The sequence below is a fragment of the Brachypodium distachyon genome, chromosome 1, assembly GCF_000005505.3.
Source record: "Brachypodium distachyon strain Bd21 chromosome 1, Brachypodium_distachyon_v3.0, whole genome shotgun sequence".
Classification (NCBI taxonomy): domain Eukaryota; kingdom Viridiplantae; phylum Streptophyta; class Magnoliopsida; order Poales; family Poaceae; genus Brachypodium; species Brachypodium distachyon.
Window position 1 is genome coordinate 68,601,505 of NC_016131.3, and position 21,690 is coordinate 68,623,194.

The following is a 21,690-nucleotide window of genomic DNA, read 5'->3' on the forward strand; positions in this document are numbered from 1 at the left end:
TCCCCATGTGTGTTAAGGCTCCGTTTGGTTATGATTAAATGTGCTTTTAACTTTTCACTCAAACACCTATTCAGGTGCTGTGTTTTTGTCACTTACAAGCCAAAAGTAAAGAGCCACGTTTAAGCCTAACCAAACAGAACCTAATTTTTACACCGTGCACAGTTTAGTCATCCAACTATGAAAATGTTTGTCTAGCCTACAAACTTGGCATGCTCAGTAGCTGTCAAAAAAAAAAAACTTGGCATGCTCAGTTTAGTCATCCAACCATGAAGGCCCTCTTTGGATTGAACGATTTTCATAGGATTTTGGTAAGATTCTTACCCATAGGAATTTTTTCTATAAAGACTCTTTGGTTCAAAGGAATTCAACCTCCTAAAATTCTATGGATTGGTTTCCTACACCCTGTACCCGTGGGAATTTTAGCAAGAGGTCTAACCTCATGGAAAAATTTCCATGTGTTTATGACAATTATGGCTTATACTAATAGCTATACAAGATTCCTGTATTTTTTCTATGCTGCAACCAAACAAATTGCACTACTGATTCCCGTGTTTCGAATTCTCGTAGGTTTTAATACATCATGGCATCATATTCCTACATTTTTTCTATTTGTGTGTTTTACAATTCCTATGGTCAAAAGAGGCCCGAAACTTGCTCTAATATGGTCCACTGCAACGCATTGGCAAATTTTGCTCGCGTGGAAGTGGAATCCTCCTAGTCGGCCCGATCGTTCTCTTTTTCTTTCCCCACTAGTACAAAAGATGCAACGTGGATAGAAAAATGCCCGCTTTGTTTTGTTGTTGGTCCTGAACTCCTGATACCGGAACTGCGCATTCTCGTAGTTGGATGATCAAATTGATGTCAGGAGAACACGTAGAAATGTGGGATCTTAAAAAAGAAATGTGCTGCTACTCATTTAGATCTTCTTTTTTGACTTGGAAGTTTATATTTGTTGCAAGACTACAGCCGGGAAGTATCATGCGCTCCTAGATCCGGCGGATCTCCTCGTGCGGAAGCTCAAGTGAGAGGAGGAAAAACAAACAAAAGAGTATGGAAGCGGCATCCGCGGCAGGCGGCCGGCCAGCTCGGCCGTCCCGTCGGTCGTCGCGACGCCAAACGAGGCCCCTCGAGAGCTCCTCCCTCCCGCCAATCGCGGGTCAATGCCACCAAGGCTCCATTTCCCTCCTCGATCGTCTCCCTCCGAATCCCAAATCACACGCTCCCCCGCGCTGAATCCGCGAAAACCCTCGCGCACAATCAACGCGAAAACCCTCGCGCACAATCAATGGAGGCGATCCCGCGTTGACCCTCCCCGGGCGTCCAGATCGGGCTTCCCCTATTCCGACGACCGCCGCGCAAAAAACAATTGCGCCCCCAACGCAGCGATATATCGACGCACCACCCCCTGGTTCCCTCTCCCCCACCCTTCTCGAGCGTCGGCGGATCTGCCCTCAGGAGCGGAGCGGAGCGAGCTAGTCCTCCCAAAGGTGAGGCTCCATCCCGTTAATCAGAATCCAATTCTGTTGGTCGTTACAGTTGAAATTTCTCGCTTTGCTAAGTTGCTAACCATAATTTCCCTGCGATGTGCTCTGGTCGTGCACGGAACTGCTAACCGTGCTCTGTTTCTGAATATTCCGTGGTCCTGATGATGGGGCTGCTCCTACCTAACAATTTCCAGTTCCTCTCCTTTGATGCGACGTTTAGCTCCATTTATGCTACTCCTACTTATATGTCACATGCGCTGCATGTTTCGGCAACTAACTCCAGCACTTTGTTCTGAATCGTGATGTAGCTGAACACAGTCGGTTGAGCTGGCTCGATCGCGAGGACTCTTCAGCAGCTTGAGTTCAGGGGAACACTCCGTGTGCTCGCAACTATTTTAAACTGCATCCTGGAGGCCTGAGAGGGAGGAGCTGTCACGTTGTAGTAGTTGAGGCTTCTCCCCATCCGCATACAGGTGCGAGGAAAGCAGCTTCCTGTCTTCCTGTATTGCGTCGTTACGTTTGTTTTCTTGTGAGCAACTGGCTGCTTAGCACGTTAGCATTATTGCGACCTTGTCTCGCTTGACTTGGACAAAGCGCATAGGTGGTGGTGTGCTGATATTTCCAACCCATCCTTTGATTTGGCTGATGGCTACTGGCTGAATGCGCTTGTGACGTGCTCCTACCTTGTTTGACTCACATGTCTAACATGGCCGTCGTGGGGGGAATGCACTATGACGCTATATGAGCTTAGTTGATTGGGCTGTGGCTAGGTGGTTGTTGCATACTGGTCTTCGTTCCTAGCTCCCTCGCCAGCTTAGGGCCTCGCCAGCTTGCTTAAAATGATGCATGCCTGACTGCTAGAGGCTAGAGCGTTCGTTGTTGTCCAATTTGGGTTTTGTACCATGGCGAATACTCGGGTTGGCCGGCTCAAGGTATTGCCTGATCTTGGCCTCGTTAATTTGGTTCTGTTGTACTTGGATCTGTCATGAAGTGTTTATGCTGCTGCCATCGCTTCATCTTCTGCCTTGATAGAAGTTGAAACCTGTTTTTAGTACTCCGTACTTGTGTTATCTGTTTCTTTTTTTCATTTGAGCCTCACTCTTCTTGCGGAGTACTCTTTGCCATGGTCAACCTGAGAAATTTCTCAAGATCGGAGCAAAACATATGAAGGTGCAGAGTCAACACATATAGATCAATGTTAAAGGAGTACCTTCATATGTTTTGCGTACTCTTTGCGTAGTTTTCAAGGATAATTCTGGCCCTTCAGCAGGAAGGTTAAATCAGAGGAACGGTTTTTCGGCTGAGATGATTATAGGGATGGCATGGCACACTAAATGGATACGTGCTTTCTTTAGAAGTGACTTATCTGTCAAGTTTTTCAATATTTGTCAGCATCATTCAATCAGCACTCTTTCTTTTCATTGGAAAAACCAACTTTTGTTGCTTGCATCTTATGGATCATCCCATAGAACTGCGTCATTTCCTGATATATATGAGGTCCATGCATAGCTGCTTCCTTGAGAAAAGAATATTCATTTTCATACTCAATGCTAGCTAAGATGCAAATTGTACTCAGTTGCACGAGTTAATGATGTAGAGCTAAAGCACATAAGTATGTCCATGATCACTATTACGTGAGCGGATCTTTGTACAAATTATGTATGAAATATATGATTTCATCATGCAGATCCAGGGACAGGGTAGAGTTTGGACGGAGTTATCAAGGTTGTACTCATATGTTGCACTAAAATTTGAAGTGCTTTTATACTCTGTCTATTGTCCATTACTTCATTTGTATATGACATCTAATATTTTGGGGTTTGCTCCCTCTGTTTTTTATAAAGGAGCTGCATCTGGTTATTTGCAGCTGCAGCATGCTTTTTTATATTTAATAAATCTATTTTGGATGGTTGCAGATGTCTAATCTCTCAGAGCCCTCGAAAGAAGATGGTTCAACCGATGCTTCAGTTGCGTTCCAGAAAAGTGGAGCCTGGAATAACGCATTAAGCACTTTTATGCACCATGCTTCAGTGTATGGTGTGGCTGCTGGTTATTGCCTATCAGCATCGCTACTCTCCATTATCAACAAATGGGCAATTATGAAATTTCCTTACCCTGGAGCACTGACAGCACTGCAGTACCTCACCAGCGTTGCTGGAGTTCTCCTATGTGGACAGCTAAAGCTTATTGAGCCTGATGGCCTGAATTTGAGGACCATGTGGAAGTTCTTACCTGCTGCTGTGATGTTCTACATTTCCATCTTCACTAACAGTGAACTCCTGCTGCATGCCAATGTGGACACTTTCATCGTGTTCCGTTCTGCTGTGCCAATATTTGTGGCCATTGGAGAGACCTTGTACCTTCACCAACCATGCCCATCATTCAAGACATGGCTCTCGCTTTCCACTATACTTGGTGGAAGTGTGATCTATGTTTTCACAGACAACCAGTTCACTGTGACTGCTTACAGCTGGGCAATTGCCTATCTAGCGAGCATGTCTATTGATTTTGTATACATCAAGCACGTCGTCATGACCATCGGGTTGAACACATGGGGCCTTGTTCTTTACAACAATCTCGAGGCTCTGATGCTGTTCCCCCTTGAGATGCTTATAATGGGAGAATTTGATCAGATGAAGGTCGACAGCTCCAAAATGACAAACTGGCTATCGTTCGACGTCATTCTTCCTGTTGCTCTGTCGTGCCTTTTCGGGTTATCGATATCTTTCTTTGGGTTCTCCTGCCGACGGGCAATCTCTGCTACTGGATTTACAGTGCTTGGTATAGTGAACAAACTCCTGACCGTCGTGATTAATCTGCTTATCTGGGACAAGCATGCTTCCCTTGTAGGGACAATTGGGCTCTTGATATGCATGTCGGGTGGTGTGCTCTACCAGCAATCCACCACCAAACCCAAGGCACCCAAGATTGAGCCGAAGGAAGATAACGACGAGGAGGAGCAGAGGTTGCTGCAGATGCAGCCAGGGCATGAGAGCAATTCAGCTAGGCATTCCTCCTCATAAGCTTAATCCATGGAGTTTGTCATTAATATTTTCCATCCCTCAACAGCTTCCCTGAACCATTGGAAACAAAAGTACTGACGAAGACTATATCTCAGATGAGAATTCTTGGAAGTGCTGTAGACATCTGTCATTTGAGAGAAACTACTTATCATTCTACATTTTTTTGTTATTGTACACTGTTTTTCATTAGCTAGACAGGATTGTTATGGTGTAGGGTACCAGACAACTCAAACACACTAGAGTTGAATACTCTGTATACGGAAGCTAGCAAGTCTGCTATTTATCAAATTTTACGGTCTATGCGTTCATCCGGTCTGCCACAGAATGAAGTTTTCTTTTAGTTCTTTGCGGTGAAATGAATTTTTGTCTACAACCAATTGCTTGCAGTGACATCATCTACGCCTGGGCATGTCATCCTTTTGTGTTTTGGCAGGTTGGTGATTTTCACAACTTTTGCTTGTATTCTAGTAGTAAGTTGCAACCTGAATGATTTTTGAAACAAAAGATTGTCCCAGAGTCTGTGGCACGTATGTAAAGACTTCACCCTATTTATTGTTATATTTTTGGTTTAGATCCAAAAAACTGTATCAAATTAGAGAAGAAATGGGTCATTTGAAGGTAACAATGATGCCGTACCACGTCATTTGAAGATAACAATGATACCGTACCATTAAACGCTTTATCTTAACATCAGCGTTGAAAACTAAATAAAGAACGTGTTGAAAATCAAATAAAGGAACGTGTGACTATGATCTCTTTTATCTCTGTATTAAATTCCCTCTGTTTCTCAAAGAATATTGCCCACGCATCTCAAAGATAAGTCGGGATGTGCTTGATCGGCTGAAAATGGTCTTCGCGCACGCCAATCGTGCGGTTCAAAGAAGGACAACATGAACACAACCAACTAATAATTCTATCGAACTCCATAATTGCTTTGATATTAGAGAGAAGAACCATCATATTTATGAGAATGTAACCAAAGGACGCGCGTTGAAACATAAAAAAAATCAATCGTACGCTTTCTTGTTGGAAACTAAAATATATTGAAATCATTGTATAGACTCCAAAACTAACATGCAAAGTTCAGATAAGAAAAAGAACTCTCAATCCTTGCAAGTTTCTTCAGGTTTCTAATGAAGAGAGAGTCTTCCGGTTTCTTTTTGATACATTGCACAAATTTGAACTTTGGCTCTAATTTCTTTCTGTATAATATTTTTCTGTTAATTGTATGCAAAATCATGGTCATACTAATGTATGTTTGAATATGGACCCAATTGTTTGATTTTTTTTGTAGCATACCCTATTTATTGTTACTCCCTCCGTCTCATATTAAGTGGCTCAAATTTGTCTAAATATGAACGTATCTATATACTAAAATACGTCTACATACATGTAATAGAAAGTCATCTAATATGGGATGGAGATCCTACTGATATGTTAGGCAACTGGTATTACTCGCTCCAGCAGACCAGAGGAAGCTGCTGCTGTGTGGGGCAGCCGCAGTAATATGGACGATCTGAAAAGCTAGGAATAATGCCTGCTTTCGCAATACTTTTCCTAGTGATCCTGCAGCGCTTATGTTTACGATTTGTAATACTTTGTCTACCTGGGCATGTCTACAGAAAGAAACAAAGCGAAGAAAGCTGAAGGAAGGGATTAGCAGAATCAAGATGGTGGTCAATGAGGCTTACTCCAGAAGCCATGGATGGAACCTGACGCGTCGAAGGATTACGGCGTAATGCCCCATCTGGGCAGTGGTGTTCTGCTGTTATATGTTTGGGCTATATGCTTAGTAATGAGCCTCATATCTGCCGGCTTTTTTTATTTGTGCTTAGTCTTTCGCGGTTGCTTATCATGACAGAAGTTTATGTCTGCTCCGATAGAGGGCGGCATGTTTTCAGTTTTTCTTTTCGAACCTTTTTGTAAGACATTATGCTGGCGGTTTCTCTAATAGAAATCGATGGGGGGCCCATTGTTTCAAAAAAAAATTAATATGGGACGGAGGGTGTATATTTTTGTTCTAGATACAAAAAACTGTATCAACAATAGAGAAGAAATGCGCATTTGAAGATAACAATGATACCGTACAGTAAGAAAAACCCCTACAACATAATTATGAGCACCCGAACTGGTGGGTGTAGTCATGCATCCACAATTTCATCACCACATCAAGAGGTGTTTCTCATCTTAACATCAGTGCTGAAAACTAAATAAAGAACACGTTGAAAATCAAATAAAGGAACGTGTGACTACGATCTCTTTTACCTCTGAATTTTTCTCAAAGAATATTGCCCACGCATCTCAATGATAAGTCGGGATGTGCTTGATCGGCTGAAAATGGTCTTCGCGCACGCCGATCGTGCGGTTCAAAGAAGGACAACATGAACACAAACCAACTGATAATTCTATCAAACTCCATAATTGCTTTGATATTAGAGAGAAGAACCATCAAACATCATATCCTATGAGAATGTAACTGAAGTGCGCGCGGTGAAACATAAAAAAGATCAATCGTACGCTGCCTTTGTTGGAAATTAAAGTAAATTGAAATCACTGTACAGACTCCAAAACTAGCCTGCAAAGTTCAGATAAGAAAAGGAACACTCAAAGCCTTGCAACACCGCCTACGTACTGAGTATTGCTTTTAGCTTCGTGGCTGCTTTCCGATCTCCTTGCGCATCTCGGCGCTTTCTCTCTGGAGTCCAGCCAGCTTTGCCTCGTCCGCCGCCCGCAGTTGCGGGAGCGTCCGCTGGTTCTTCTCTTCCATCTCGTGGTAGCTCCTGCGGATCGTGAGCAGCTCCTCCCTGATCTCGGCCCTGAGCTGCAGCAGGTAGTGTGGGTCCTCGGACCTGGACCTAGAGATCGCGTTGTCGACGCGCCGGATGCTCTGGAGCACGTCGTAGTTGACTTGGGTCTGGATAGAAGAGAGCTTGCTGTCCACGCACCGCTGCACCTCGGCCTTGGTTTGTTCCGACAGGCACTTGTGGTCAGACCCCTTCAAGTGATCAGACAGCTTCCTGTCGGTATGGGAAGAGATTAAGTAGTGCAAACCAAGGCCACCGGCGAAGCCGAGCAATGCTAGGCCTGTGTATCCTCTTCTAGATTTCGTGGTGGTTTTGGTGGCGATCCCCTCGGACGAGTTGTTCTCTGCTGCGCCGGCGGAGAAGTGTCGTCGGTGGTCGTTGTTGCCGCTGGTTCTGAGAACTTTGGTGGCGTTGTTGCCGGTGAAGGCTGCCTTGGCGATCCCGGTGGCGTAGCTCCTCCCCTGCACGCTCAGACGCGCCCTTAACAACGAGAGGGCCATGGTTGTATCTTGTATGGACGACTTTCGAGATTGCCTGCCTGCTGGAAGGAGAAACTAACTAATTTTGAGACCTGACCACCCATCTGTTGGCAACCTTTTAAAATCCTGTTGCGTGTTCAGCACGAAGGTCGGTCTTTTGGTTTAAGAAGTTGTACGAGTATCTCTTTCGACGTGAACAAACAGGACACGAATATGTCCCTCAGAAAAAAAAGGACACGAATACGATCTGTCCCTTCTGGACTGGGCGTGGGCCGCGTCACCCGTTCGCCAGCCGTCCGTCCCGAGACGCCTGGGCCTGATGCGGCCCAGCTCCACCAACCGACGGCGGCTCTCCACGGCGGAGGTCAGTAGGTCACGTCGCAAGGAAAATCACTCCGGCCTCCGGCTCCGGGGAGATCCTCGCACGCACACGAGTACAGTGCCCGGCCCGGCAGGTGCGAGTGGTCGCCTCCCTTTCCCCTCTGCTTCGCTAGCTCTTGCCGCCGCCGCCACGGCGCCACCCCGCACCAAGCCGTCGCTTCCGCCTCCTCGTCGACACGGCAGCCGGCGCCGCCACGCTCCTACCGAGCCGACCTTTGCCGGCCCGGGACTTCCTGGCGTGTAGCACGCCTCCTCACGGCCCTTTAGGTAACCGATTTGTGTGGTTGCAACATTCATACCCTGTTTTCTGAAGCATAAATTAACTTAGTTGATGGCTTATGGTAACAACGACTTCGAACACTAATTTGGTCCTCATACATTCCTGGGTTCTCCTCTTGTGGGCCAAATTTGGGTGGTATTCAGAGTGTAATGATATGCCACGTTGACAACAAGGCGACGAGCCTTCATGGATAGCAGGGACTTGTCCTTGACTTTATCTTAGCAGAGGTTGAAACCTGATTTTAGTACTTACTGACTGTTTCTTTTTTTCATTTGGGCCTCACCCTACTTGAGTACTCTTTACCATGGTCAAGCTGAGAAAAATTTCTGAAGACCATAGCAAATCATATGAAGGTGCAGAGTCAGCACAAATAGGTCAATGTTGAAGGAGTAGTTTTCAGAGATAGTTCTGAAGGTTAAATCAGAGAAATGGTTGTTTGGTTGAGATGATTATAGGTATGGCTTGACACAGTAAATGGATATGTGCTTTCTTTAGAATGTGACTTCTCTGTCAAGTTTTTCAACATTGTCAGCATCATTCAATCAGCGCTCTTTCTTTTCTTTAGAAAATTAGCTTTCGTTGCTTGCACCGCCCTCAGTTGCATGAGTTACTGGGCTGTAGAGCTAAAGCAGGCAAGTATGTCCATATTCACTATTACTTTTGTGGATCTTTGTATAAATACAAATCCAAGTCACTTATTTCTGGACAGAGGGAGTATGAAATATGATTTCATGGTACAGATCCAGGGACAGGATAGAGTATAGGTAGAGTTATCAAGGTTATAATCATATATTTGCACAAAAATTTGAAGTGTTTTTCTGCTCTTCCAAATGTCCATTACTACATTTGTATATGACATCTAATATTTTGGGGGTTGTTTCATCTGGTTTTTGGCAGCTGCAGCATGATTTTTTATATTTAATAAATCTATTTTGGATGGTTGCAGATGTCTAATCTCTCAGAGCCCTCAAAAGAAGATGGCTCAACCGATGTTTCAGTTGTGTTCCAGAAAAGTGGACCTTGGAATAAGGCATTAAGCTCCTTTATGCACCATGCTTCAGTCTATGGTGTGGCCGCTGGTTATTGCCTATCAGCATCCCTGCTCTCCATTATCAACAAATGGGCAATTATGAAATTTCCTTACCCAGGAGCACTGACAGCACTGCAGTACCTCACTAGCGTTGCTGGAGTTATCCTATGTGGACAGCTAAAGCTTATTGAGCCTGATGGCCTGAATTTGTGGACCATGTGGAAGTTCTTACCTGCTGCTGTGATGTTCTACATCTCCATCTTCACGAACAGTGAACTCCTGCTGCATGCCAATGTGGACACTTTCATCGTGTTCCGGTCTGCTGTGCCAATATTTGTGGCCATTGGAGAGACGTTGTACCTTCACCAACCTTGCCCATCATTCAAGACATGGCTCTCACTTTCCACTATACTTGGTGGAAGTGTGATCTATGTTTTCACAGACAACCAGTTCACTGTGACTGCTTACAGCTGGGCAATCGCCTATCTAGCGAGTATGTCTGTTGATTTTGTATATATCAAGCACGTCGTCATGACCATTGGGTTGAACACATGGGGACTTGTTCTTTACAACAATCTCAAGGCTCTGATGCTGTTCCCCCTTGAGATGCTTATCATGGGAGAATTTGATCAGATGAAGGTCAACAGCTCTAAAATGACAAACTGGCTATCATTCGATGTCATTCTTCCTGTTGCTCTGTCGTGCCTTTTCGGGCTATCGATATCCTTTTTTGGGTTCTCCTGCAGACGGGCCATTTCTGCTACTGGATTTACAGTGCTCGGTATAGTGAACAAGCACCTGACTGAACGATGAGGAGGAGCAGAAAAATGTTTCATGTCCAGTATCAGTGTAATCCCAATTCCATTAAGTGTGCATGCCTTTTGTCTGCTAGCTATCAAATATCAGCAAGCGAGTCTGGTGATTTGCATGCTTTCTCGGATCGTTGACTTAGAAGTACGAATTTCACGACATTTTCAGAAATTTTGATTAAAGGATTAAGAAGTTACACTAGAAGCCAGACTTCTACGGGACGCTTTCATCCCCACTAATCTAGACTGACCACTCTGAGTTTACAGATAAGCTCCAGCGGCACCTACTGTCACCATCCCAAATTCTGAAGGAGGCACCCGCACGCTTCAGCGAAGCACTCAATCTTGCTTGTCTTTCTTCGCACTCAGCCCACCCAATCCTCCAGCACCAGTATCCGACCGAGGATTCCTACTGTCTGCCACGAGCCGATCCACGCCTCCACGGTCTCTTGAAGCCTAGTCGTCCTCCGGCTGCTGTCCCGAACCTCCTGGCGCAACTGGGCAACTTCGTCGCTGCCCACGGCCGCGCGCGAGTTCGTCTGGAACAGCCCCGCGTTCAGCTTCCGGTCCGTGTTCCCGAGGTCCTGCCTCAGCTTCGCGATGTCTTGGCTGCAGCTGCACCCGGCGGAGTTCTTTTTCCCCTCGCTCACCTTCCGGTCGATGTCCCGAACCTGCTGCTTTAGCTTCGCGATTCCCGAGTGCACTCGGCGGAGACCCCCTCGTTCGCCGCCCGCGAGTTCAACTGCTGTCGTTTTCAGTTTCGGTTTCAGAAATGAAACATCGTTGAAAGTCAGAACGCAATTTTTGATTAAAAAAAAGGATTTGAAAATTGTTTGAATTGGTGTGTGTTACTGAAATCAAAGAAATACTTTGACCGAAAGAGAATTATTTCGGCATCCACTGAAACCACTGAAAAAAATTCAGTAAGAACGCCATTGGCCATTGCGAAAAGTTCACCTTCCAGTCGATGTCCCGGACCTCCCGCCTTAGCTTGGCGATTTCTTGGGTGCAGTCGGTGGACATCTTGTCGTTCGCCGGCCGCGAGTTCACCTTCCGGTCGATATCCCGAACCTCCTGCCTTAGCTTGGCGATTTCTCGAGTGCACTCGGCGTAGATCCCCCCATTCGCCGCCTGCGAGTTCATCTGAGACAGCACGGAGCCTAACCTCCGCTCGCAGCTTAAGATCTTGCTGCTGATCCCCGCGATGTCTCTGTTGAGCTCGTCGTGGCTGCCGCGGATCTGGAGCAGCGCCAGATTGGCTTCGGCCTGGATCGACCTGCGTGTCTGCTCCAACGAAGACATGGCGTCGTCGATCAATTTCCGCGTGCCTTTCGATTGGGTTGGCCTCGGATCTGCTTCAGAGAACTTGCTATCGACGTGCCGGCGCAGATCGGCATTGGTCTTGTCCTCTAAGTTAGCCAACTTCTTGTCCAAGTCTTTCTCGGCAAGGCTCACGAGTGCATAGCTCCACCCGGCTGTACCAAGGCACCCGGCAAGGATCTGCAATGCAGTGAATCCTCCTATTACAGGCTTCGGACGTTGTTGCCGAAGTTGGCGCCGTAACCGATGGCCTTCTTCCCGGCCTTGCTGACGTCGTTGCCGGCGCCGGCGACGCCGATGGCCTTGACGATCCCGGTGGTGCAGCTCAAACGGGCCCTGAACAAAGCAGAGAGAGCCATCGATCGTGATCGATATGTGTAGTGGAAGGAGAAATTATGCCACAGCGCGCCGCCGCCGCCCCGTTAAGCCCTCTTTTTCGCGTGTTCAAAACCCCTAGGGCTTGTCTACCTTGTCTTAGGATCGAGGGAAAAGTCTGAGATGCCCTCCTGGGTGCCTACCCGGATACTATGTGCACCTGAACTGAAAGGCTGGAAGGAGAAATTAAGCCATGGATAGCAAGTTCGCAATTTTGTCTAGAGATAGACACGTTTTGATTTTGTTTAGAGATAGACAAGTTTCATTGTGTAAATTCGCTCATTTGGAAAAAAATGCAATATTTATTTTGAAACGGAGAAAATACTTTTTATTATTCCTCATTGTACTAAATTTGTGATAAATAATTTCGGCCGGAGGGAGCAGTTGTAGTTTTATGTATTAAAAGTCGCATACGAAGAGAGTAAATCTTGGTCAACATCTTGTTTTAATAAAATATAATACCATTTACCTAAAAAAAACTAATACCCAGAGTACGTGGATTACTCATTTTCATCTTAATGATCCAAGTCAAAACAAGTGACAAAATTAAAATCCAATACAGGTATAGTACATTACTATTACTATTATGGATCGCCATCACCGCGAGTAGGCCTGGACGAAAATATCGAAGTTCGACAGTTTTATTAAACGCTCGCTAATTCGGTTCGTTAAAGGCTTGGTTCGTTAACTAAAGAACCAAACCGAATTTCTTTTTCAGATCGTTAAGCCTAATGAGCGAGCTCGTCTCGTATAGCACTTGTGAGTGACTACTGTAATTTATTTTGCTACTGGAACTGTGCTGTGTTATTTTCAATCTATATAACCATGTTCAGCTTCTAATATACTTTGTTTGCTGCCAATATTTGTCCCAAGCAAATAGGTCATACCAAAAAAAATTAATCAACATGCCATCTATTTATCTTAACGAGTATTAAACGAGCTTAACGAGCGCTCGCGAGCTCTCTTAGATTGTTAACGATAACGGTTTTAAAGAATCCGAGCTCTTAACAAATCAAGCGCTCGTTAGCCAGCACTGTCCGCGAGTAGCATAGGATAACAGGAGTAAAGACAATTCGGTCGAGATGGTTGATCCTTTGCTAGCACGATGGCCCTCGAAATATGGACAGCTAGAGCCTGGATTCGGTCTTCACTGTCAAGAGAGGAATATTCTAGGTCATTCATAGCTTCTCTTTTCTTTTTCAGCATCTCAGTTTACCAACGACTAAACAATCACCTCAATAAAAAAAAGACTAACCAATGCACGTGTGGGCCGCGTCACCCGTTCGTCCAGAGATGCCTCCTGGGCTGGGTGAAGCCCACCCGCATCTACCGACCGCGGCACGCCACCGCACGGCGGAGGTCACATCACAAGGAAAACCGCTCCGGCCTCCGGCTCCAGAGAGATCCATCCTACACGCACACGAGTACATGAACACGACAGGTGTGAGTGGTCACCTCCTTTTCCCCTCCGCTTCGCTACCTCTAGCTTGCCGCTGCCACCCGCACCAAACCATCGCTTCCGCCGCCGCCTCCTCGTCGACACAGCCGCCATCGCCGCCACGCTCCCACCGAGCTGACCTCTGCCAGCCCGGGACGTAGGTAAGCGACACCCGATCCCCTTAAGCAATAGGCGCGATTCCGTCCAGTCTGCGTGCACACATTTAGGATAGACGCCAGTTTCAGTTTGTTTGTTGGTATTAAGCTAGCAGCTGGCGTACGCTAGCTTTTCATGCGATTTGTGTGGTTACGACACTCGTACTCTGTTTTCTGAAGCCTAGATTAGTTGATAGCATCGGCGGATGAGAGAAATTTTTGAGATATGACAAATTCCTCGCATTTACTAATTTTCTAGGTTTGCAAAATATATTTTAATAAAATTGATTTTTCAGACTTTAGTATGGATTTTTGTATTGTACATCTTATGATATATATACTCTACTGATATTTATGTTAAATATTAATTTTTCTCATATTATATGTCAAATCAACCATGATCGAATGATCATAATAACACATATCTACAACATAGAATATATGGATATTATTCTGATGCAAACAGTTCTTCAACGGAGTGAGCAGATTACCAACAACTCAATTTTTTATGAGTAAGTATATAGTTAAATTTTATTTCCAAAGGTATTTTCATACTTACCGACCTAAAAATATTAAGTAGATATTTGGCATAATAAACAACGATTTTTTCATACTTGGAGAGATATGCTATCTTATCAGCAAAAATTACACAATCTGAAACATAGTCTGTCAAAATCAGAACTCACTAAAGAAAAATACGCCACCTGAGCATGATTATCATATCTACTGTTATCAACTAAGATGATTTCTATACTAGATAGCCAAAATAACTAAGAGTGCGGGAAGTTGTGTCTCTCGAAGAGCTGGTCTTTGTTGGCCATATCGTCGTCATTGCGCAAAGGCACGTTGGAACGCACACGCACCGCCTCACGCGGGCATCGCCGTCGAAGTACGTGACAATTGACCCGTCGTCGCTATCTCCTACGACGTCTTTCTCGGACCCGGTCCAAATGTGTAGCTTGACAAGTCATCGCCATCGTTGCCTCTATTGTCCAGAGTAGTTAAATTAGTTGAAAGTTTGCAGATTTATTTTATACAGAGACACATATACAAATTCTAAAGGCGCAAACAAATGTGTACATCTAACAAAGATTTAATAATTTGTCTTAGAATTAATCTGAATAGCCAACAATTTGATGCAATGGTTATGGTATCTAACATGAGTTTGTCATTCTTTCATCTATCATGTATTCTTTCACTAATCCAGTTTAATACGTTGTTCTTGCGTTTTATAAGTTTGTGAACCATGGTTCAAAAAAGCGCTAAGCGAGCGGTTAGGCACCGTTGAGAGGAATTGAACCTTAAACGTTCCGTACGGACTCTGTTTCTGAGAAGTTGGCGCGATTCTTGGAGAAATTCAAGGGGAATTGGAGAATTTGAGAGACATTGTTGCTCGCCTAGGAGAAATTGGTAGGATCCTTGGGGGGGAGTCCAGGGGAATTGGAGAAATCGACGGGATTCTGTTGCTCGCCTAGGGAAAATTGGCGGGATACTTGGAGGAAAACAGGCGGGAGAGAGAGTAGCCGCCCCTGCGGCAGAGAATTGTGCTAATGAACCATATCAGTCCTTAAGTAGCTGCTTAGGGCCTAAGGCCCTATTTGGTTGGGTTTAAAACTATTTTTCCCCTTTGGCTTATAAGGCACAAAAACACCTATTTAGGTGTTTTTTCTATTTAGCTGATTTTGACTTTGGATTTTTGCTTATACCATCATCTAAAAATATCATCTAAAAATCTATTACATCTATTACAACATATTAAATTGGAATCGGTGGTGATGGGTGGGCGCCGTTGGTCGGTGTTGGTCGGTCAACTTCGTTAAAATTATAATCAATATGCCACTGCCCTTTATTTTCTTTCCCTCCCGCCTTATTCACGATTTCAGTAGCAGAAATTCTACGGTTTAGATTTACCGAAAGTTATGGTACGGTCCAAATTTGTCACAACATAATACGAACAGATCTAAAATAAATCAATCTCCTTAGCATGAAATCCAAAATTCTTCGTATCCATCTCAGTATGGAAATCAATCCGAACCCAAACAAAAAATCTCGGTATCAATCTCAGTATGAAAATCAATCCAATCGAAAAATCAATTTCCAGACTTCGCCTCCACCGGCTCGTGCTTGATACACTTTCCGTTGTTCCGTAGCATCGCACGGGTTCTTTTGCTAGTATCAAGTAAAATGTCAAAAACCATAGCCGAAAACATCTTAATAGGTACTTTTGTGATTTAAAAGACAAAAGTCAAAAAGGACCGAACATGACGTAAGCGAAGCCTTTTCCGATCGGCGAGAGCTTTTGCGCGATTAAGATGCTTTTTTTAACCATGTTCCTGTTGTGGACTAAAGTGTTGGAGTAATTTACTGCGTGTAACTGTGCAAACGAGCTTGTTTACTACTCTTTCCTCCCTCTGCCGAGCGACCCAGTCCCCTCGCTTCCTGGATCTTCTTCCTCCTCGGCCGAGCGCCGCCACCCATCCCGCTGCCGAGCGCCCATCGTCTTCCTCCTCGCGCGAGCGCCTCCAACGCAGGTTGATCTCCCCTTCGATTCTCTCGCTCCCGACCGTTTCTCCTCTCATCACCCCACGAACGGATTCCGCCCTTTAGCTCCCCGTTTCATAATCTTCGCCAATCCGTAACTGAGGCAAAAATCAAGGTAGGGCGGCCGCCCTACCTTGCCCTACTGGGTCCTCGCCCGTGGTTGGTGGTTTGCCTTAGTTGTTAGTACCAGCGACCGCGAACGCCAATTTGGTGCTTATACATCCCTGGGTTCTTGTGTCTTTTCAGTTACGGCATAAGACGGCAGCGTGCTGTGGCCATGTCGTCGACGAGGCGACATTTTGCGATATTCACCACCGCGAGCCTTCCATGGATGACGGGGACTTCCATCAACCCGTTGTTCCGGGCAGCTTACCTTGCAAAGGACGGGGATAGAGATGTCACCTTGGTGATCCCCTGGCTTTCTCTGAGGGACCAGGAGTTGGTTTACCCTAACAAGATCGTGTTTGATTCGCTTTTAGAGCATGAGGGCTATGTGCGTCGATGGATCGAGGAGAGAATCGATTTCAAGCCATCATTTGGTATCAAATTCTACCCTGGGAAGGTACACAGATTCTTGTAGCCCCGTGTGTTTCTTAAGATTATCTTGTCATTTCCATCCTTTACTTTGCACAAGTGGTTTCCTTTCAAGTAAAATCTAACTGAAGTTGACTAAAACTACTTGATACTCCCTCTGATCGATATTAGTTGTCGAAATATTACATGTACCTAGACGCTTTTTATGCATAGATACATCCATATTTGGGCAAATTTGAGACAACTACTATGGATTGGAGGGAGTACGATCTAAACTATGGACTAGGGAGTTGGGACATATTTGTTCAACTTCGAAAGAAGTTTGAGCCCTTACTTGCCTGCAGTTAAGCACACAATACATGCTGATTTTGTCCTTGTAGGGTTAGGTAGACCTTATAGCTGTCAGCTTCATGTTTGCATCTAAATTTCTCCATCCTATTTCGAAATAACTCAGCCTTTTCTCTACAACTCAGTTTTCGAAAGAAATGAGAAGCATCCTACCTGTTGGAGATATCACAGACTGCATTCCAGATGAAGTGGCTGACATTGCTGTTCTAGAGGAGCCTGAGCATCTAAATTGGTACCACCATGGGCGAAGATGGAAAAAAAAGTTCAGGCGAGTGATAGGTGTGGTTCACACAAATTATCTAGCATATGTGCGAAGAGAAAAAAATGGGCAGGTTATTGCCTGCTTCCTCAGATATGCGAACACCTGGGTTACCCGAATTTATTGCCACAAGGTAACATCCTGAATATGTACAGTCAGACATTTCACCTCTGTTCTGTAAACCACACAATTTATGTTTATGACACGAATCAGGACCAAGCATATTACTATTCAGTCATTGTCCATGTGCGTCTCATGTACATGCTTGATATATAAGATCTACAAACTTGTGATGAAATAAGTTCTAACCTCTGTTAATCTGCTGGCTTAAATCCTGTGAAGATGGCCATGAATATACTAAGCTGAACTTAGGCTGTGTTCTTTTCGGCTTCTAAGACCGGCTTCTCTGAGAAGCTGCTCTCCCCTAGCTTCCTGGAGAAGCCGCATCCCAAATTTAACTAGGCTTCCAAAGTAGTTTAGGCCAAATTAGTTTGAAAGTCCAACCAAATTTAAGTGGCGGCTTCTCCAGGAAGCTAAGTGAGCTCGAAAACACCGATACTTCAGTTTGTGCGCGTACCGGTGTCCGATACGTATCCAATACGGGGTACACATCCGATACACTTCGATACATATCCCTAGAGTATCGGTGGAATAAACGAAAAAAATAAAGATTTTAAAGATGGAAACTCGGTGGATACATCTGGGAGTCTTCAAGGATACGGCCCAGCTGAAACTTAATTAAACTTGATATGTTGTATAGAAGTAGTTAAGTACTTAGGTAGACCTGCTGTTTGTGTTTGCTACTTTGCTATGTTGTGCTTGTATGCATTGCTGAACTTGAACTTCATTTGATCATTTCGCAATTTCATGTTCATATTGATTTTATTTTATTTTTTAAAATTACTCAAACGTATCCGCGTATCCTCATTTTGGAAAACTGACGTATCCCCGTTTCTGTATCCGTATCGGTGCCGGCGAGTAGGTGAGGGCAGCTTCTCGGAGAAGCCGGTCCAAGAAGCCGAAAAGAACTGGCCTCTAATCTCACAGCAACATGGATAAAAGAACCTGCTTACATTTTTAGATAGAATCCTTAAAAATACGTGCACAATTTTTTTGTGATTCTGCAGTTGACGTGATGTCTTTTTCGTGATCCTGCAACCCTACATGGTGGTTCTTGTTTTAGCCACATTGCAATATTTTGTATTTTTTTTCTTAATTTCATATGATCTGCTATGCCGGAAATTTACTATCTATTTCCTTCGTTCCTAAATATAAGATGTTCTAGGTTTGTCCTAAGTCAAGCTTTTAAAAGTTTGACCAAGTTGTAGAAAATCTACCAACATCTACAACTCTAAATTAGTTTTGGTCATGATATATATCTTCATAGTATACTCATTTTATATTGCAAAAATTAGTACATTTTCTATAAATTTGGTCAACCCTTGAGAAGTTAAATTTATGACAAAACTAGAACATCTTATGTTGTTCACCTTTTTGTACTTGGATGTGATTTTTGTAGATTTAGGAACAAAGCATAGTTTCAGTTATAAGTTACTCACATTTTTTTATGGCGGTCTCATTCATGCCAAAATGTATCTTATGGCGGTACAGCTGAGTGTGCATCTTGCTGTTAATTTGCCGACATTTCTGTAGCTGTAATTTCCCTGTTTGTTTTTATTTGCTTCCCTCGCCTTCTGCTCCATTAACTTCTTTTGAATTTTAGAATCATATATAACCCCTACAACCAAGAAACGTCCTGCCCTGACCAATGGAATCATACAATACTAACTTTGGCTTGTTTCAAAACAGATTATCAGATTATCAGGTGCCACTCAAGATCTACCCAAATCTGTTATATGCAATGTCCATGGTGTGAATCCAAAGTTTCTTGAGGTAGGCAAGCTAAAGTTGAAGCAACTGCAGACTGGGGAAGCAGCCTTCACAAAAGGGGCATACTACATTGGAAAGATGGTGTGGAGTAAGGGGTACAGGGAGCTTCTTGACCTTCTTTCCAAATATCAGACCAGATTGGGTGGTCTTGAAGTAGATTTATATGGTAGCGGTGAAGATTCAGATGAAGTACGAGAATCTGCTGAACGTTTGAATTTGGCTGTAAAGGTTCATCCTGGACGTGATCATGCAGATCCCTTGTTCCATGAGTGAGTTCTCTTATTTACCAAAAACTTCATGCATCTTCTTATTTCACACTTTTTTTCTTCCTATTTATCAATATGCTGGTTCGAGATTTGTAATTTTGTACATAGTTATATGTCGTTATGGAGACAACTATATTGTTTCTTCTTCACCCTTTTATCAAAATATTTAGGTAAAATTTAAGCTTACTAATCCTTTTCTTTTCAATCCCATGAGCTGACTGATCAGAACAAAACTAGAGTAGCTAATTAATGAGGCTGCATGTCTACAATGCGATGATATAAATGCTGCAATATCTTTTTACTATTTGTACTGTATTCAGGATAGAACTATGTTTTGTGTTAAACTTAATAGTGGAACACTTTGTTTCCCAACAGTTATAAAGTATTCATCAACCCCAGCACAACAGATGTGGTCTGTACGACCTCCGCTGAGGCCCTTGCAATGGGAAAGATTGTGATATGTGCCAATCACCCTTCGAATGAGTTCTTCAAGCAGTTCCCCAACTGCCGTATCTATAACAACGATGAAGAGTTTGTACAAGTGACGCTGAATGCTCTAGCAGAGCAGCCTGCTCCATTAACAGATATGCAGATGTATGACTTGTCGTGGGAGGCAGCAACTGACAGATTCATGCAGGCTGCTGAGATAAACCTTTCTGTGGCAGAACCGAGAATCCACCAAGCTTCCAGGGCTTACTTCCCTACCTTTCTGAGGACTCGTAAACTAACACAAAGCTTAGAAGATGCATCAGTTTACCTGCACCAGGCACTCTCAGGGCTGGAGGTGACCCGTTGCGCCTTCGGTGCTGTTCCAAAGACGCTGCAACCTGATGAGCAGTTGCGCAAAGATCTTGGCTTGGCTTCTCCCACCAAGAGAAAAAGACTGAAACTGAAGCTTATGACGTGACAGTTGTAACTTTCCTCTCGAGCTCCTAGTTGAATTGCTTCATTGCCAGGTGTGTACATTAACAAGAAATCCAGAAGAATTAGTGCTTTTCCATTGTTTACCCTGATCACTGTGTGCAAGGTACAGTATATTGTGATGTAGATTGAGTGCTAGTTTAGGTGAGGGAAATAGTCGGGTGAACAGTTGTAATTCTTGCTTCGGTGTGCGCTTCTTCAGTTCTTTCTTAGGTCTGCTGCCTCGGTACTTTCTGTCACCCTACGGTATGTGTAGGTGTAGATTCCGGTGGAATTTCTACTCAACTAATGGACTATACATATATAAAATACTACTCCATAAGTTTCAAAATGTATCTTTCATAAAGTTTGTACAAAGACCACCAAAGACCCAAAGATGCCAAGAAAACACAGCTGGCAATTTCCCTCAATTGTTCAATTGGCAGAAATCTTTATATACAGACAATAAAAGGGACCGGAAAATCTCAAATCCTCAATTCCCTCCGATCCATAAAAGTGTCGTCCAAGTAAGGACTATTTTCTGCCGGAACTCGTTACCGGATTTCTAAAAAGACCATGTAATACTTCCTTTGATTTTAAATTCTTAACTCAAATTTGTCCCCAACGCAGAGATCAAAACATGAGGTGAACAACTAACTCTAGGGCAGCGATCCTAATATGCTAGTTGTGCCCTAAGTGCGGCTTTATATCCCTGTGAGGCCGTGATCTGTTAACAAAAACTACAAGTTCACCCGCAGAAAAAAAAACTACAAGTTGTGTTCTTTTACGGGGCGCCTGCGTGTTGTTAGGCAAAGGCCAGCAAAGGTAAATAAGCCGAGGCAAGGGGAACACAGATTTATAGCTCCCGACCATCTGTATACCGCAGGGTTGCCCCAGTTGTTCTAGGCCGGATGTCCGTCTGGGCCATCAGGTGGTCATCTGGTGGGCCAGATCAGGTGGTGGTTTCGGCCCAGCACGCGATCCCAACCACGCGTCTCACCGTCGCGGAGCTCTCTGCCTCTGCCTTGGTACTTTCTGTCACCCTGCGGTACGTGTAGGTGCGAATTCCTGTGGAGTTTCTACTTAAGTAATGAACTATACGGCTAGTTGAGTGACCGTGCGTTACAACCGCGTAACAAAATAAAATGATACATTCTAAGATGATGTCAGTTTCACCAGAGAGAATCAAACTTTGGTTCATGTTACAGATATATAGATGTTATGAAAAGTCCATCAGGCTGCAAATAAATGAAATAAAAATCTACCGTAAGGTCCAGCACTGCTCTAAAAATACTTGTTTGAGCAAATGGAAGGCTTTGACCAAGAGACCAAATCCTTCTATCTATGAAAGATCTAAGTGAGATCTCACCCCTG

The 21,690-nt window shown here is 44.2% G+C and overlaps 4 protein-coding genes across 11 annotated transcripts; 3 read left to right on the forward strand and 1 right to left on the reverse strand.

The window, feature by feature from the left end:
- Positions 1–1,079: 1,079 nt before the first annotated feature.
- On the forward strand, positions 1,080–4,822 carry LOC100834436 (GDP-mannose transporter GONST3). 4 transcript variants are annotated; one of them, XM_010230669.3, is made up of 3 exons: positions 1,347–1,487; positions 1,793–1,957; positions 3,401–4,822. In XM_010230669.3, exon 3 carries the CDS (start codon positions 3,401–3,403, stop codon positions 4,505–4,507), a length of 1,107 nt encoding a protein of 368 aa, XP_010228971.1. In that variant the 5' UTR covers positions 1,347–1,487; positions 1,793–1,957; the 3' UTR covers positions 4,508–4,822. The 4 variants fall into 4 exon arrangements, with proteins under 4 accessions (XP_010228973.2, XP_010228971.1, XP_010228972.1 ...); XM_010230670.3 differs by lacking the exons at positions 1,347–1,487; positions 1,793–1,957 and adding exons at positions 2,077–2,416; positions 3,172–3,209; XM_010230671.3 differs by lacking the exon at positions 1,793–1,957 and having other exon boundaries at positions 1,080–1,487.
- Positions 4,823–8,000: 3,178 nt separating this feature from the next.
- Positions 8,001–10,418, forward strand: LOC100834740 (GDP-mannose transporter GONST3). Of its 2 annotated transcripts, none has more exons than XM_003558451.4 (2): positions 8,001–8,438; positions 9,398–10,418. In XM_003558451.4, the coding sequence occupies exon 2, from the start codon at positions 9,398–9,400 to the stop codon at positions 10,292–10,294; it is 897 nt and encodes a 298-aa protein (XP_003558499.1). In that variant the 5' UTR covers positions 8,001–8,438; the 3' UTR covers positions 10,295–10,418. The 2 variants fall into 2 exon arrangements, with proteins under 2 accessions (XP_003558499.1, XP_014753087.1); XM_014897601.2 differs by lacking the exon at positions 8,001–8,438 and adding an exon at positions 8,445–8,906.
- A 20-nt stretch (positions 10,419–10,438) lies between these two features.
- LOC106865901 lies at positions 10,439–13,890 on the reverse strand. Of its 2 annotated transcripts, XM_014897602.2 has the most exons (3): positions 13,241–13,890; positions 11,248–11,946; positions 10,439–11,035 (listed from the first exon to the last, which is right to left on the reverse strand). In XM_014897602.2, the coding sequence occupies exons 2-3, from the start codon at positions 11,590–11,592 to the stop codon at positions 10,970–10,972; spliced, it is 411 nt and encodes a 136-aa protein (XP_014753088.1). In that variant the 5' UTR covers positions 11,593–11,946; positions 13,241–13,890; the 3' UTR covers positions 10,439–10,969. The 2 variants fall into 2 exon arrangements, with proteins under 2 accessions (XP_014753088.1, XP_014753089.1); XM_014897603.2 differs by lacking the exon at positions 13,241–13,890 and having other exon boundaries at positions 10,439–11,032; positions 11,248–12,179.
- A 2,058-nt stretch (positions 13,891–15,948) lies between these two features.
- On the forward strand, positions 15,949–20,576 carry LOC100845054 (digalactosyldiacylglycerol synthase 2, chloroplastic). Of its 3 annotated transcripts, none has more exons than XM_010230672.3 (5): positions 15,949–16,109; positions 16,366–16,681; positions 17,127–17,393; positions 19,070–19,419; positions 19,792–20,576. In XM_010230672.3, the coding sequence occupies exons 2-5, from the start codon at positions 16,397–16,399 to the stop codon at positions 20,321–20,323; spliced, it is 1,434 nt and encodes a 477-aa protein (XP_010228974.1). In that variant the 5' UTR covers positions 15,949–16,109; positions 16,366–16,396; the 3' UTR covers positions 20,324–20,576. The 3 variants fall into 3 exon arrangements, with proteins under 3 accessions (XP_010228974.1, XP_014753086.1, XP_014753085.1); XM_014897599.2 differs by lacking the exon at positions 15,949–16,109 and adding an exon at positions 16,245–16,278; XM_014897600.2 differs by lacking the exon at positions 17,127–17,393 and having other exon boundaries at positions 15,974–16,109.
- Positions 20,577–21,690: the final 1,114 nt, after the last annotated feature.